Genomic DNA, 14,147 nt, shown 5'->3' with positions numbered 1-14,147 from the left:
TAACACTTAAATTACCAGATTTCTCTTTTTATTAGAAAGCTAATTTTTACCAATAGTAAATATATATATCTAAATCTAGATCCCATTAACAAACAACTCAATTAATAGAAAAGATTTGATTTGATATATTTTTGATAATACAAAGAGAATCTAATTATTCAGATATTGATTTCTTAACTAATATTTTTTTTATAATTGTGTATTTTTTCAGACAGTCACAATGTATACTGTATAGAAAACATTGAATTTTTAGAGAACAAAAAAACAAAAACAAAATCAATTCTGAAGGTAATAATGCAAAAGGATATTTCTTTGAAGGTATTTAACGAGTAAAGGTATTTATAGCAGTGATCCTTTAAATGTTATTTTAAAATGCATTAACTGTTTATGAGACATGATTATCTTAGATAAATTTTAACATTGACACTTCCAGTTTGTCCTAATTTAGGAAGAAAAAAGCGAGAAGTTTTTTTGTGTCTTAACAGTTTAGGTTAAAGTAAAACAATTATTCACATAAATCACATGAGAATGGCAAGCATTTACATTTACATCAGAATATTTTTTTTAAATTCATCAAATGTTCCCTAAATTTATCTTTTTCACTGAAATGTTCAAATTCATATTTGTAAAGGATACTTAAAATTAAAATGAAGTTTTTGTCCTAAGATTTTTCTGCTCACATAACATGAAAATCATGAAATGTATTTGGTTTCAACACGGTTCAGAACCAACTTCTCTCCAGCGGATATTCATAAGATTCGGAGCCATGTTGGAAAAAATCTTTATAAGTCAAGACTTGATCCTGTTATATAAAATAACTAGCGGCTACGCCCCTAGAGGCCCCTTGGGGCACTTAAGGAGAGTGGAGTTGAATTTTAAAACCCATTTTTTAAATTATTTTTTTACAAACAAACAAACAGACATTGTCTACTTTGTATTAAAGATAAGTTTGTATTTCTGTAGCTAAAGATCTCGGTAATAGCTAGACTGGATTTTTATTGTCACTGTAGCTTTGTATATTTTTTAAGGTTGGCTCAGTGCTATTTTCAGAAGATTTTCTCCTTTATTTACCATCAAGTAGTTATTGAAGAAGCTACTAGTATAAATAAGAAGTGTGCCTCTAATTAAACCAAACAAAATATATTTTTTACATGTTTCAGTGGCCTATGTGTATACTGTACACGTTGTGTTTAGTTTTTAGCTATTCAGGATTTTTATGTTATTTTTTTGTTTTAGTTTATTTTCTCATCCTCTGTATATCATCAATTAGTATCCAACTCTCCTGTTCAGATAATACCTACCTACCGAAGTGCTAGGGTGTTACTTGCTACTTAAACTCTAGGTAATGCCTCTAATATAGCAAAAAATCTGCTCTTATTTTGCTATACTATGTAAAAAGTTAAATTTTGTCAGTTTGACTGTTTTTTTTACTGATATCCAGGTATCAATAATTTTGTAAAAAAAATATTCTTGTCAATATTTGTTTTTATTAAGGAAGGAAGCTATGTAGTGAATATTATCATTCTACTCCTGTTTTTAATAAGGAAGGAAGCTATGTAGTGAATATTATCATTCTACTCCTGTTTTTAATAAGGAAGGAAGCTATTTAGTGAATATTATCATTCTACTCCTGTTTTTAATAAGGAAGGAAGCAATGTAGTGAATATTATTATTCTTCTCCTGTTTTTAATAAGGAAGGAAGCTATTTAGTGAATATTATCATTCTACTCCTGTTTTTAATAAGGAAGGAAGCAATGTAGTGAATATTATTATTCTTCTCCTGTTTTTAATAAGGAAGGAAGCTATGTAGTGAATATTATCATTCTACTCCTGTTTTTAATAAGGAAGGAAGCTATGTAGTGAATATTATTATTCTTCTCCTGTTTTTAATAAAGAAGGAAGCTATGTAGTGAATATTATCATTCTACTCCTGTTTTTAATAAGGAAGGAAGCTATGTAGTGAATATTATCATTCTACTCCTGTTTTTAATAAGGAAGGAAGCTATGTAGTGAATATTATCATTCTACTCCTGTTTTTAATAAGGAAGGAAGCTATGTAGTGAATATTATCATTCTACTCCTGTTTTTAATAAGGAAGGAAGCTATGTAGTGAATGTTATCATTCTACTCCTGTTTTTAATAAGGAAGGAAGCTATGTAGTGAATATTATCATTCTACTCCTGTTTTTAATAAGGAAGGAAGCTATGTAGTGAATATTATCATTCTACTCCTGTTTTTAATAAGGAAGGAAGCTATTTAGTGAATATTATCATTCTACTCCTGTTTTTAATAAGGAAGGAAGCTATGTAGTGAATATTATCATTCTACTCCTGTTTTTAATAAGGAAGGAAGCTATTTAGTGAATATTATTATTCTTCTCCTGTTTTTAATAAGGAAGGAAGCTATGTAGTGAATATTATCATTCTACTCCTGTTTTTAAAAGCGAAGCTTTTTTATGATTAGGGTAGGTCCGTCCGTCTGTTAGTTAGCTCTTTTTGTTAATTTAAACAGGTTAGAACTATCCTATTGATTTCAAACTTTGCATGCTGATTCCTATAAGAGTTAGGCACGGCTTAGAAAGCGCAGCAACTCTAATTGTTACCAGAAAGTCCGTACGTCCAATTTAAACAAGCTGATTTTTTTATTTTTTTGACAACATATTTTTGAATGTAAAAAATCATCTGTTTTTTTTCTGATTAGTATTACAACAAGGTATAGTGTTATAAGCGAAGCCTCTCTGTAAGCATCGTCAGTTTGTCTTTGAACAGTAACATGTATTTATTCAGTTTTTCAACAAATTTTTTATATCCATTAATATTCAGTTTATTCTGCCTCTCTACAAGTGTTAATGTTCGTTTGTCCTTCCATTTCAGAGCTTTGCTTTTATGGATGTTGTCATCCTTGTTATGTCTTTAATCACACACCTTTACGGAATTATGCGAAAGCAACCACTTTTTCAATTGTTTAAAAATAGCCAGCTATTAAAAAATTATTTTTCAGTTATTTGGAACTGTGTTTTGGAGGAAAGAGAACATCCATCCTTTATCAACAATGGCAACAGCACTAGATTCTCTTATTGTGGAATATTTAAAGTTGTTCAATTGTAGTTCCTGTGAAGAATTATACTCTAAACTGGAACAAATTCATGCAGAGCACAAACCTGTTGAAGATGAACATGTTCCATTTTCATTACATGATATTAAACACTTCAATACATTATTACGTGATAGAAAAGGTACAATTTCACTTGATATGAACTTCTATTGGAGTGCCAATAAAGCAGCTGAACTAATCAAAGATTTAAGGCAGAATCCTCCAAAGGAAAGTTATGAAAATCCAGTTATTCATCAGTGTTCATCACTCATAGAATATACAGCTATGAGCCTTTTGATAACTGATGTAGATCTGCCAGGAAGCAAATATAATTTTGTTGGTCATGGTTACTACAGTGATCTCTTCTTTCATATGTTCTTTGGTAACTATTCAGATTTTATTGAACATATCAAGAAACTGTCAAAACAGGATCTGAAGAAAACACTGAAGACAAGAGAGGGATATCCACAGTTCAGCCCTCTGTTTGCTCCTATCATTGGTAGAAGAATGATTCACATAGAAAAAGAAACCTGGCTCACTGAACAAAATAAAAGAGATATCAGATTGATGTATAATGGTTGTAATGAAAACAAGCAAGCCAAGATTTTGGAAAAACTTCTGAAACTTGGTGCTGATCCTAATGCCCATGATATACTTGGAGAAACACCACTTTGTTATGCTGCCCACTTTTCTTATGATGATACAGAGAAGATTGTATCAACACTTCTCAGATATGGGGCTAATCCAAATTATAGCCTTAAACACAACAGTATTCTTGAAATATTTTGTAACATTTTAGCTTCACGACCAGACCAATGGAGTATTATTGATTTATTGTTGAGTTACAATGCCAAGCCTAAGGACTATGAGGATGCAATCAAGATTAGATATGAGATGGAGACAGAGTACACATTAGAGTATGCTGTCAAGTTGAGAGAGGCATGTCCTAAAAAGAAGAATGAATGTGAACGTACTTTATGTAAAGTATCTACAGTGAAGCAGTGCAAAGCTTGTGATTTTGTAGTTTACTGTACTCCAGCTTGCCAGAAACTTGACTGGAAGTTCCACAAACCAACCTGTAAGAAGAAGAGAGAAGAAAAAGCATTAGAAAACAATGCCTAAATATCTCACTTTGCTGTAAAGAATATAAACACATATTTTTTTCTTAATATTCATGTATGGAATACTGTTTTAATATTCATGATTTTGCATTTGATGTATCATAATGTACCTAGGTATATTTTTCTATTTGTTGCCAAAATTACCTAATTTATTTATGGGGAAAATTCACAAAAAAAGGTTTACAAATTGGCTTTTGAAAATTTATCATTAATTTGATGAATATGTACCTATATACCTATATAATTTCAGTTTATGTTTTTTTTTCATATTTTTTTTATTTATTTCATGTAGATTTAAGGCTTTTAAAGTTTTATGTTTTTTTTTAAGACAAGTTTGGTTGGTAATTATCTAGGTATTATACTTATTTGATATTTTTGTATGTTTTCACTTTATATTTTAATTCATAAACATGTAACTACTCAGGAGGTTTCTATGATAGGGAAAAGGTTTCCAAGTTGAATATAGTTGAATAGATACAAGTTTTGATCCATTAAACTTATTTTTAGTTTTTACATAATTCCTTCTTGATTAAGATTATACGTGAATTACCAGATTTCTCTTATCAGTAAAAGGCTAATTTTTACCAATAGTAAATATATTTACCCAAATTTAGATCCCACAGACAAACAAACTCAATTAAAAGAAAAGCTTTGATTTGATATATTTTGATGATACAAAATGCATTTAATTATTTAGATTTTAGTTTCTTACCTAACTAGTATTTTTTTTATAATTTTGTAATTTTTCAGACAGTCACAATGTATAGAAAATATTGAATTTTTAGAGAAGAAAAAAATCTAGAACGAAACTAATTCTGAAGGTAATGATGCAAAAGGATAGTTCTTTGAAGGCATTTAACGAGTAAAGTAGTGATCCTTCAAGTGTTATATTAAAATACATTAACTGTTTATTAGACATGATTATCTTAGATAAATTTTAATATTGACCCTTCCAGTTTGTCCTATTTAAGGAAGAAAAAAAGCTAAAAGTCCTTTTGTGTCTTAACAGTTTAGGTTAGAGTAAGACTATTATTCACATAAATCACATGAGAATGACATTGACAAATAACCAAAATATCAGGATTTTTTTTTAATTCATCAAATGTTCCTTAAATTTATCTTTTTCAGTGAAATGTTCAAAGTTCTATTTGTAAAGGATACTTAAAATTAAAATGAAGTTTTTGTCCTTAAATTTTTTCACACACATATCATGAAATGTATTTGGTTTCAACATAGTTCTGTCAAATGTCCAGGTTGTTGCTTCCTTTATTCTAGGGACGAGGTATAGGACATCTGATTTCCAGGGAAGGATCAATTTTATACCTCAAATACAATCCACTTTCAGTCATTAGATACAGTCTCAATCTGATGTTGATATTCTCTTCTTATCTTTACCAGGAAGCTTTACCATAGTCTTCTGCAATAGGCATTGAACAATTGGTAGAAAAAAGAATACACTCAGGTAGTTGATATACGTTGGCTTAGCTGATTGGCTTGCCAGGACTTGATCAATAAACTGCAAAGAAAAATAACAAGATTAATTTTCTTGAAAGTTTATGCATTTGGTAGCAAGTTCAAAGATCATTCCATAAAAAAAATATTCTTTTAATTGCAAATTATAAATGTTTTAAATATGTGAAAATATGGTGCCACAAAAAACACAATAAATTATGGTGCTACAAAATATAACCCGGAGTTTACTAGCAAATTTTATAAATTAAATACAAATAGAATGACTTTTACCTAGTCAGGGATTGCAGATTTCTTAAATAGGAGCTTTTTCATCATCACACTTTGCAAGTTGAACTTTTAAATCTTAAAAGGAAATAAACTTGGTAAGTAAAAAACACATTATTTTCTTTCTTTTTCAAAAATCTTTAAAATGATAAATTTTCATTCAATATTAAATAATCATTGTACCTTACTCAAAAACCACTATTGTTTTCGGGCTTTTGCAGGTATACAGATTATATAGAACAAGATGATTCCAGATACAATCAGGTACAACTAAAAGATTTAAATATTCTTTATTAACTATAACTTTTAATTGTCTTTCTATTTTTTGAAATATCTTGAATCTTTTTTATATTGCATATTAACGGCAATTTTGATAATACATAAATTAACAAAAAATGTAATCAAACAAACCTCAGAATTCCTTCAAATGTCCTCTAAGGGCTCAAATGTTACAGGTAACAGGAAAACTTCATTTTCTAAATACAATATAATCTTTTCAATTTTCTGTTTTTTATAAAGTAAAACTTTTTTAACAATGATTTTAAACAAATATTGAAATTGCGTTATGACCATTTTGGTCCTGCTTTAATGCTAAAATTACTTTTTCTTTCTAAAGATTTACATAATATGAAATAAATACTTACAACTTCCGTGGCCTGGCTAAGCAGCTCCTCTTTGCTATCCACAGCGGGAGGATATATGCCGGCAAGTTCACGGAATCCAGGTAATGTCTTTAAAGTCTGAAATTAGTAGCCATTACTATCTTTTCTAGCTAATTATGAATTTCAAACGATAAATACAATACATTACTAATTCTGGATCCATCTTCTGGAGTTGTTTCAAATGTTGGAGGTAGCAGGTAATTTTCTCCACACCTAAAACAGCATCAGTTGGACATTTGACAAGTTCAGAACTAATTTCTTTCCAGCGGATATTGATAAGATTCGGAGTCATGTTGGAAAAAATCTTTTTAAGTCAAGACTTAATCCTGTTATATAAAACAACTAGCGGCTATGCCCCTAGAGGCCTCTTGGGGCACTTAAGCGAAGCATCTCTGTAATCAACGTCAGTTTGTCCTTATACAGTAACATGGATTTTTTTCATTTTTGCAACAAATTTACTTACAATTTTGTATAGGCACATGCATTAATATTCAGTTTATTCAGTTCTGACACTCTATAAATGTTAATGTTCATTTGTCCTTCCATTTCAGAGCTTCGCTTTTATGGATGTTGTCATCCTTGTTATGTCTTTAAACACACACCTTTACGGAATTATGCGAAAGCAACCACTCTCTTTTTCTCTTGTTTGACAATTGCCTACTAATAAAACTATTTTTCAGTTACTGTGTTTTGTTGGAAAGAGAACATCCATCCTTCATCAACGATGGCAAGAGCATTAGATCCTGTTATTGTTGACTGGTTAAAGTTGTTCAATTGTAGTTCCTGTGAAGAATTGTACTCTAAACTGGAACAAATTCATGCGGAGCACAAACCAGTTGAAGGTGAACATGTTCCATTTTCAATACATGATATTAAACATTTCAATACTAGTGATAGAAAAGGTACAACTTTTAATTGTATGAAAATCTATTGGAGTGCAATTAAAGCAGCTGAACTCATCAAAGATTTGAGGGAGAATCCTCCAAAGGAAAGTTTTGAAAATCCAGTTGTTCATCAGTGTTCATCTGATATAGAATATTCAGCTATGAGCACTTTGATAGCTGATGTAGATCTGCCAGGGAGCAAATATAATTTTGTTGGGCATGGTTACTACAGTGATCTCTTCTTTCATATGTTCTTTGGTAACTATTCAGATTTCAATGAACATATCAAGAAACTGTCAGAACAGGATCTGAAGAAAACACTGAAGAAAAGAGAGGGATATCCACAGGTCAGCCCTCTGTTTGCTCCTATCATTGGTAGAAGAATGATTCATATAGAAAGAATGAGCTGGCTCACTGAACAAAATAAAAGAGATATCAGAATGATGTATAATGGAAGAAATGAAAACAAGCAAGTCAAGATTTTGGAAAAACTTCTGAAACTTGGTGCTGATCCTAATGCCCATGATATAATTGGAAATACACCACTTTGTTATGCTGCCCTCTTTGCTTATGATGTTGCTGAGAAGGTTGTATCAACACTTCTCAGATATGGGGCTAATCCAAATCATAGCACTCAATACAACAGTATTCTTTTTATATTTTGTAACTCTTTAGCTTCACGACCAGACCAATGGAGTATAATAGATTTGTTGTTGAGTAACAATGCCAAGCCCAAGGATTATGAGGATGCAATGTGTATCAGATTTTTGATGGAGGAAAAGTCCTCATTAGAGTATGCTGTCAAGTTGAGAGAGGCATGTCCTAAAAAGAAGAATGAATGTGAACGTACTGTATGTGCAGTATCTTCAGTGAAGAAGTGTGGAGCTTGTGACTTTGTGGTATACTGTACTCCAGCTTGCCAGAAACTTGACTGGAAGTTTCACAAACCAACTTGTAAGAAGAAGAGAGAAGAAAAATCAAAGAACAGCGCCTAAGTAACTTTCTTAGATATAAGAAATATTTTTCCTAATATTAATGTATGGAATACTGTTTTAATATTTTAATATTTATGATTTTGCATTTGATGTATCAAAATGTACCTAGATTTTTCTATTTGTTGCAAAACTTACTCAATTTTTAAATGGGAAAGTTAAAAAAAATCATTTACAAATTGGCTTTTGAAAATTTAGCATTAATTTGTTGTACTTACATACTTTTTTTAATTTTTGTTTTTTTTTAAGGCAAGTTTGGATGGAAATTATTTGTGTTTTGTACTAATTTTATATTTTTGTAAGTTTTTACTTAATATTTAAATTCATAAACATGTACAAACTCAGGTATCTATGACAGGGAAAAGGTTTTCAAGTTGAATATAGTTGAGTAGATACAAGTTTTGATCCATTAAACTTATTTTCAGTTTTTACATAATTCCTTCTTGATTAAGATTGCACTTAAATAATCAGATTTTTATTTTCATTTAAAATCTAATTTTTACCATTAGTAAATATTATATAAACCTAGATCCCACAGACAAACAAACTCAATTAAAAGAAAAGCTTTGATTTGATATATTTTGATGATACAAAATGCATTTAATTATTTAGATTTTGGTTCTTAACTAATATTTTTTTTATAATTTTGTATTTTTTTCAGACAGTCACAATGTACCTAGAGAAATCATTGAATTTTTAGAGAAGAAATTCTCAAGGACAAAATCAATTCTACAGGTAATGATGCAAAAGGATAGTTCTTTGAAGGCATTTAACGAGTAAAGGTACTTACAGCAGTGATCCTTTAAATGTTATTTTAAAATGCATTAACTGTTAATTAGACATGATTATCTTAGATAAATTTTAACATTGACCCTTCCAGTTTGTCCTAATTTAGGAAGAAAAAAGCGAGAAGTCTTTTTGTGTCTCAACAGTTTAGGTTAGAGTAAAACAATTATTCACATAAATCACATGAGAATTAAATTCATCAAATGTTCCCTAAATTTATCTTTTTCACTGAAATGTTCAAATTCATTTTTGTAAAGGATACTTAAAATTAAAATGAAGTTTTTGTCCTAAAATTTTTCTGCACACATAACATGAAAATCATGAAATGTATTTGGTTTCAACACGGTTCAGAACCAACTTCTCTCCAGCGGATATTAATAAGATTCGGAGCCATGTTGGAAAAAATCTTTTTAAGTCAAGACTTGATCCTGCAATGACAATGACATTTACATTTACATCAGAAATTTTTTTTTAAATTCATCAAATGTTCCCTAAATTTATCTTTTTCACTAAAATGTTCAAATTCATATTTGTAAAGGATACTTAAAATTAAAATGAAGTTTTTAGTCCTAAAATTTTTCTGCACACATGACATGAAAATTATAAAATGTATTTGGTTTCAACATAGTTCAGAACAAATTTCTCTGCAGCGGATATTAATCAGATTCGGAGCTCTGTTGGATGAATTCTTTTTTAGCCAAGACTTAATCCTGTTATAAAAAACAACTAGCGGCTACGCCCCTAGAGGCCCTTGGGGCACTTAATGAGGGGGGAGTTGAATCGTAAGACCCATTTCTTAATTTAATTTTTTTTAAAACCCATTTTTATTTTAGTTTTAAAACGAATAAATTTTTTTTTGTAGGAGGGGGGGGGGGGATTTCTCTTGGAAGGGTATTGGTACCCTCCACCTAAATAGTTTTAAACCTTTCCGGGAAGCTACCCTGTTAAGGAGAACCCGATCAGTTCAGCAGTTAGCTAGATCCTTCGGTACAAATAGACAGACAGACATAATTCTACTTTATAGGTATTATAGATAAGTTTGTATTTCTGTAGCTAAAGGTCTCGGAAATAGCTAGACTGGATTTTTATTTTCAATGCAGCTTTGTATATTTTTTAAGGTTGGCTCAGAAGATTTTCTCCTATATTTATCATTAAGTATCTATGGAAGAAGCTACTAGTATAAATAAGAAGTGTGCCTCTAATTAAACCAAACAAATTTTTATGTGTGTGCACCTTTTGTTTAGTTTTTAGCTTTTCAAGATTTATTTGTTTTAGGTTATTTTCTCATCCTCTGAAAATCATCAATTAAAATCCAACTCTCCTGTTCAGATAATACCTACCTACCAAAGTGCTAGGGTGTTACTTGCTACTTAAACTCTAGGTAATGCCTCTAATATAAAAAAAATCTCTTATTTTGGTCTAGTATGTAAAAAGTTAATTTTTGTCAGTTTGACTGATTTTTTATGCTGATATCCAGGATAATTTTGTTAAAAATATTCTTGTCAATATTTGTTTTTAATAAGGAAGGAAGCTATGTAGTGAATATTATTATTCTACTTCTGTTTTTGAAAGTGTACCTTTTTTATAATTAGGCTAGGTCCGTCTGTTACAGTTAGCTTTTTTTTGTTAATTTAAACAGGTTAGAATTGTCCTATCTCAATAAATTTCAAACTTTGCATGCTGATTCCTATAACAGTTAGGCACGGCTTAGAAAGCGCAGCAACTCTTTAATTGTTACCAGAAAGTCCGTACGTCCAATTAAAACAAGCTGATTTTTTACTTTTTTGACAACAAAGAGAGGGGTAGGTTTCTGGTAGAATCCGTAAAGGTGTGTATTTTAAGGCTTAAAAATAGTAGTAGAACGATAATATTCACTAAATATGTGTATTTCTTATTGAAAAGAACTATAGACAAAAATTTTTTTTTTAAAGTTAACATAAATTTTTGTCGTTTTACTACTGTTTTTAACTTATAACACATAACCTATACGGATTTTACCAGAAACCTACCCCTCTCTTTTTGAATGTAAAAAAATTCATCTGTTTTAAAAGCGAAGCTTTTCTATAATTAGGGTCGGTCCGTCCGTACGTCCGTCCGTCCGTACGTCCGTCCGTCCGAGATAGATAGCTTTTATTCGTCAATTTAGGCATGTTAGAAATGTCATATCGATTTCAAACTTTGCATGATGATTCCTGTAGTAGTTAGGTAGGATTTAGAAAGCGTAGCAACTCTATAATCATTACCAGAATGTCCGTACGTCCATTTTAAACATGTTGATTTTTCTACTTTTTTAACAACAAGTTTTTATGTGATCTAATTATCCGTTTGATCTGATTTTTGGTATATTGATTCCTAGGACAACAAAGATCATTAGTATAAGCGAAGCAACTCTATAACAAAGTCCTTAAAATGTACGTATGTCCATAAACCTTATCCTGTATCAAGCAGTTTTGCAACAAATTTACTTACAATTTTGCTTCGACTCTTTCGATACTTTAATATTCTGATTATTCAGTTCAGACACTATACAAGTGTTATTGTCCGTTTGTCATACCGTTTCAGTGCTTCGCTTTTATGGATGTTGTCATCCTTGTTTAATACTGATTCGTATTACAACAAGGTATAGTGTTATAAGCGAAGCATCTCTGTAATCAACGTCAGTTTGTCCTTATACAGTAACATGTATTTATTTAGTTTTGCAACAAATTTACTTACAATTTTGTATAGACATATGCATTAATATTCAGTTTATTCAGTTCTGACACTCTATAAATGTTAATGTTCATTTGTCCTTCCATTTCAGAGCTTCGCTTTTATGGATGTTGTCATCCTTGTTATGTCTTTAAACACACACCTTTACGGAATTATGCGAAAGCAACCACTCTCTTTTTCTCTTGTTTATTAATTGACAGCTAATAGAATAATGTTTTTCAGTTATTTGTAACTGTGTTTTGTTGGAAAGAGAACATCCAATCTTTATCAACAATGGCAACAGCACTAGATCCTCTTATTGTTGACTGGTTAAAGTTGTTCAATTGTAGTTCCTGTGAAGAATTGTACTCTAAACTTGAACAAATTCATACTGAGCATAAATCATTTGAAGGTGAACATGTTCCATTTTCATTACATGATATTAAACATCTCAGTACTAGTGATAGAAAATGTGCAATTTTTAAGTATATGAAAATCTATTGGAGCGCCATTAAAGCAGATGAATTAATCAAATATTTAAAGGAGATTCCTCCAAAGAAAAGTTTTCAAAATCCAGTTGTTCATCAGTGTTCATCACTCATAGAATATACAGTTATACTTACTTTGCTACCTGAAGTAGATCTGCCAGGAAGCAAATATAATTTTGTTGGTCAAGGTTACTACAGTGATCTCTTCTTTCATATGTTCTTTGGTAACTATTCAGATTTTATTGAACATATCAAGAAACTGTCAAAACAGGATCTTGAGAAAACATTGAAGACAAGAGAGGGATATCCACAGTTCAGCCCTCTGTTTGCTCCTATCATTGGTAGAAGAATGATTCACATAGAAAGTATAAAATGGCTCACTGAACAAAATAAAAGAGATATCAGAATGATGTATCATGGAAAAAATGAAAACAAGCAAGTGAAGATTTTGGAAAAACTTCTGAAACTTGGTGCTGATCCTAATGCCCATGATATAATTGGAGATACACCACTTTATCATGCTGCCTTCTTTCAATATGATGATGCTGAGAAGGTTGACGTTGTATCAACACTTCTCAGATATGGGGCTAATCCAAATCATAGCTGTCAATACCACAGTATTCTCAGACTATTTTGTAACAACTTTGCTTTTCCACCTGAGCATTTGAGTATAATTGATTTATTATTGAGTTACAATGCCAAGCCCAAGGATTATGAGGAGGCAATGGAGATTAGATTGATCATGGAGACAGAGTATTCATTAGAGTATGCTGTCAAGTTGAGAGAGGCATGTCCTAAGAAGAAGAATGTTTGTGAGCGTACTTTATGTAAAGTATCTACAGTGAAGCAGTGCAAAGCTTGTGATTTTGTAGTTTACTGTACTCCAGCTTGCCAGAAACTTGACTGGAAGTTCCACAAACCAACCTGTAAGAAGAAGAGAGAAGAAAAAGCATTAGAAAACAGTGCTTAGATATCTCACTTTGTTGTAAGGAATATAAACATATATTATTTTCTTGATATTTATGTATGGAATACTGTTTTAATATTCATGATTTTGCATTTGATGTATCATAATGTACCTAGGTATATTTTTATATTTTTTTGCTAAAATTACTCAATTTTCTAAGGGGACAGTTATAAAAAAAAATATTTACAAATTGGCTTTTGAAAATTATGCATTTATTTGTATTTGTAGGTACCTACATAGGTATCAATTTAATATTATGTTTTTTTTTTTTTTGCGATTTATTTCATGTAGATTCAAGGTTTTTTTTTATTTTACCTGGGTTTATTTTAAGGCAAGTTTAGTTGGAAATTATTTGTGTTTTGTACTAATTTTATATTTTTGTATGTTTTCACTTAATATTTTAATTCATTAACATGTACCTACTATCTCTTATAGGAAAGAGGTTTTCAAGTTGAATAGATACAAGTTTTGATCCATTAAACTTATTTCCAGTTTTTACATAATTCCTTCTTGATTAAGATTACACTTAAATGACCAGATTTCTCTTTTCATTAAAATTTTCACCAATTGTAAATATATTTATCTATCTAGAACCCACAGACAAACAAACTCAATCAAAAGAAAAGCTTTGATTTGATATATTTTGATGATGCTAAATGCATTTAATTATTTAGATTTTAGTTTCTTAACTAATATTTTTTTTATAATTTTGTATTTTTTTCAGAC

General features: G+C 30.3%; 2 protein-coding genes and 1 long non-coding RNA gene across 5 annotated transcripts; 2 read left to right on the top strand and 1 right to left on the bottom strand.

Moving 5' to 3' along the window:
* Nucleotides 1-209: 209 nt before the first annotated feature.
* LOC145314738 (uncharacterized) lies at nucleotides 210-9,151 on the top strand. Of its 3 annotated transcripts, none has more exons than XM_080154793.1 (3): nucleotides 210-288; nucleotides 1,237-1,342; nucleotides 7,294-9,151. In XM_080154793.1, exon 3 carries the CDS (start codon nucleotides 7,338-7,340, stop codon nucleotides 8,490-8,492), a length of 1,155 nt encoding a protein of 384 aa, XP_080010919.1. In that variant the 5' UTR covers nucleotides 210-288; nucleotides 1,237-1,342; nucleotides 7,294-7,337; the 3' UTR covers nucleotides 8,493-9,151. The 3 variants fall into 3 exon arrangements, with proteins under 3 accessions (XP_080010919.1, XP_080010918.1, XP_080010920.1); XM_080154792.1 differs by lacking the exon at nucleotides 7,294-9,151 and adding an exon at nucleotides 3,001-4,965; XM_080154794.1 differs by lacking the exons at nucleotides 210-288; nucleotides 1,237-1,342 and adding an exon at nucleotides 4,216-5,035.
* On the bottom strand, nucleotides 5,616-6,223 carry LOC145314745 (uncharacterized). The gene is made up of 3 exons (XR_013877860.1): nucleotides 6,135-6,223; nucleotides 5,958-6,029; nucleotides 5,616-5,730 (listed from the first exon to the last, which is right to left on the bottom strand). It is a non-coding gene; the product is annotated as an uncharacterized LOC145314745 (long non-coding RNA).
* Nucleotides 9,149-14,141, top strand: LOC145314740 (uncharacterized). Its single transcript, XM_080154795.1, has 3 exons — nucleotides 9,149-9,224; nucleotides 10,551-10,656; nucleotides 12,210-14,141. Exon 3 carries the CDS (start codon nucleotides 12,261-12,263, stop codon nucleotides 13,422-13,424), a length of 1,164 nt encoding a protein of 387 aa, XP_080010921.1. The 5' UTR covers nucleotides 9,149-9,224; nucleotides 10,551-10,656; nucleotides 12,210-12,260; the 3' UTR covers nucleotides 13,425-14,141.
* Nucleotides 14,142-14,147: the final 6 nt, after the last annotated feature.

The sequence above is a fragment of the Acartia tonsa genome, chromosome 3 (genome assembly GCF_053477335.1).
Source record: "Acartia tonsa isolate MP-2025a chromosome 3, ASM5347733v1, whole genome shotgun sequence".
In the NCBI taxonomy this organism is placed as follows: Eukaryota; Metazoa; Arthropoda; class Copepoda; order Calanoida; family Acartiidae; genus Acartia; species Acartia tonsa.
Note: the sequence above shows the minus strand (reverse complement) of the source record. Positions and strands in the feature narration are given on the sequence as shown.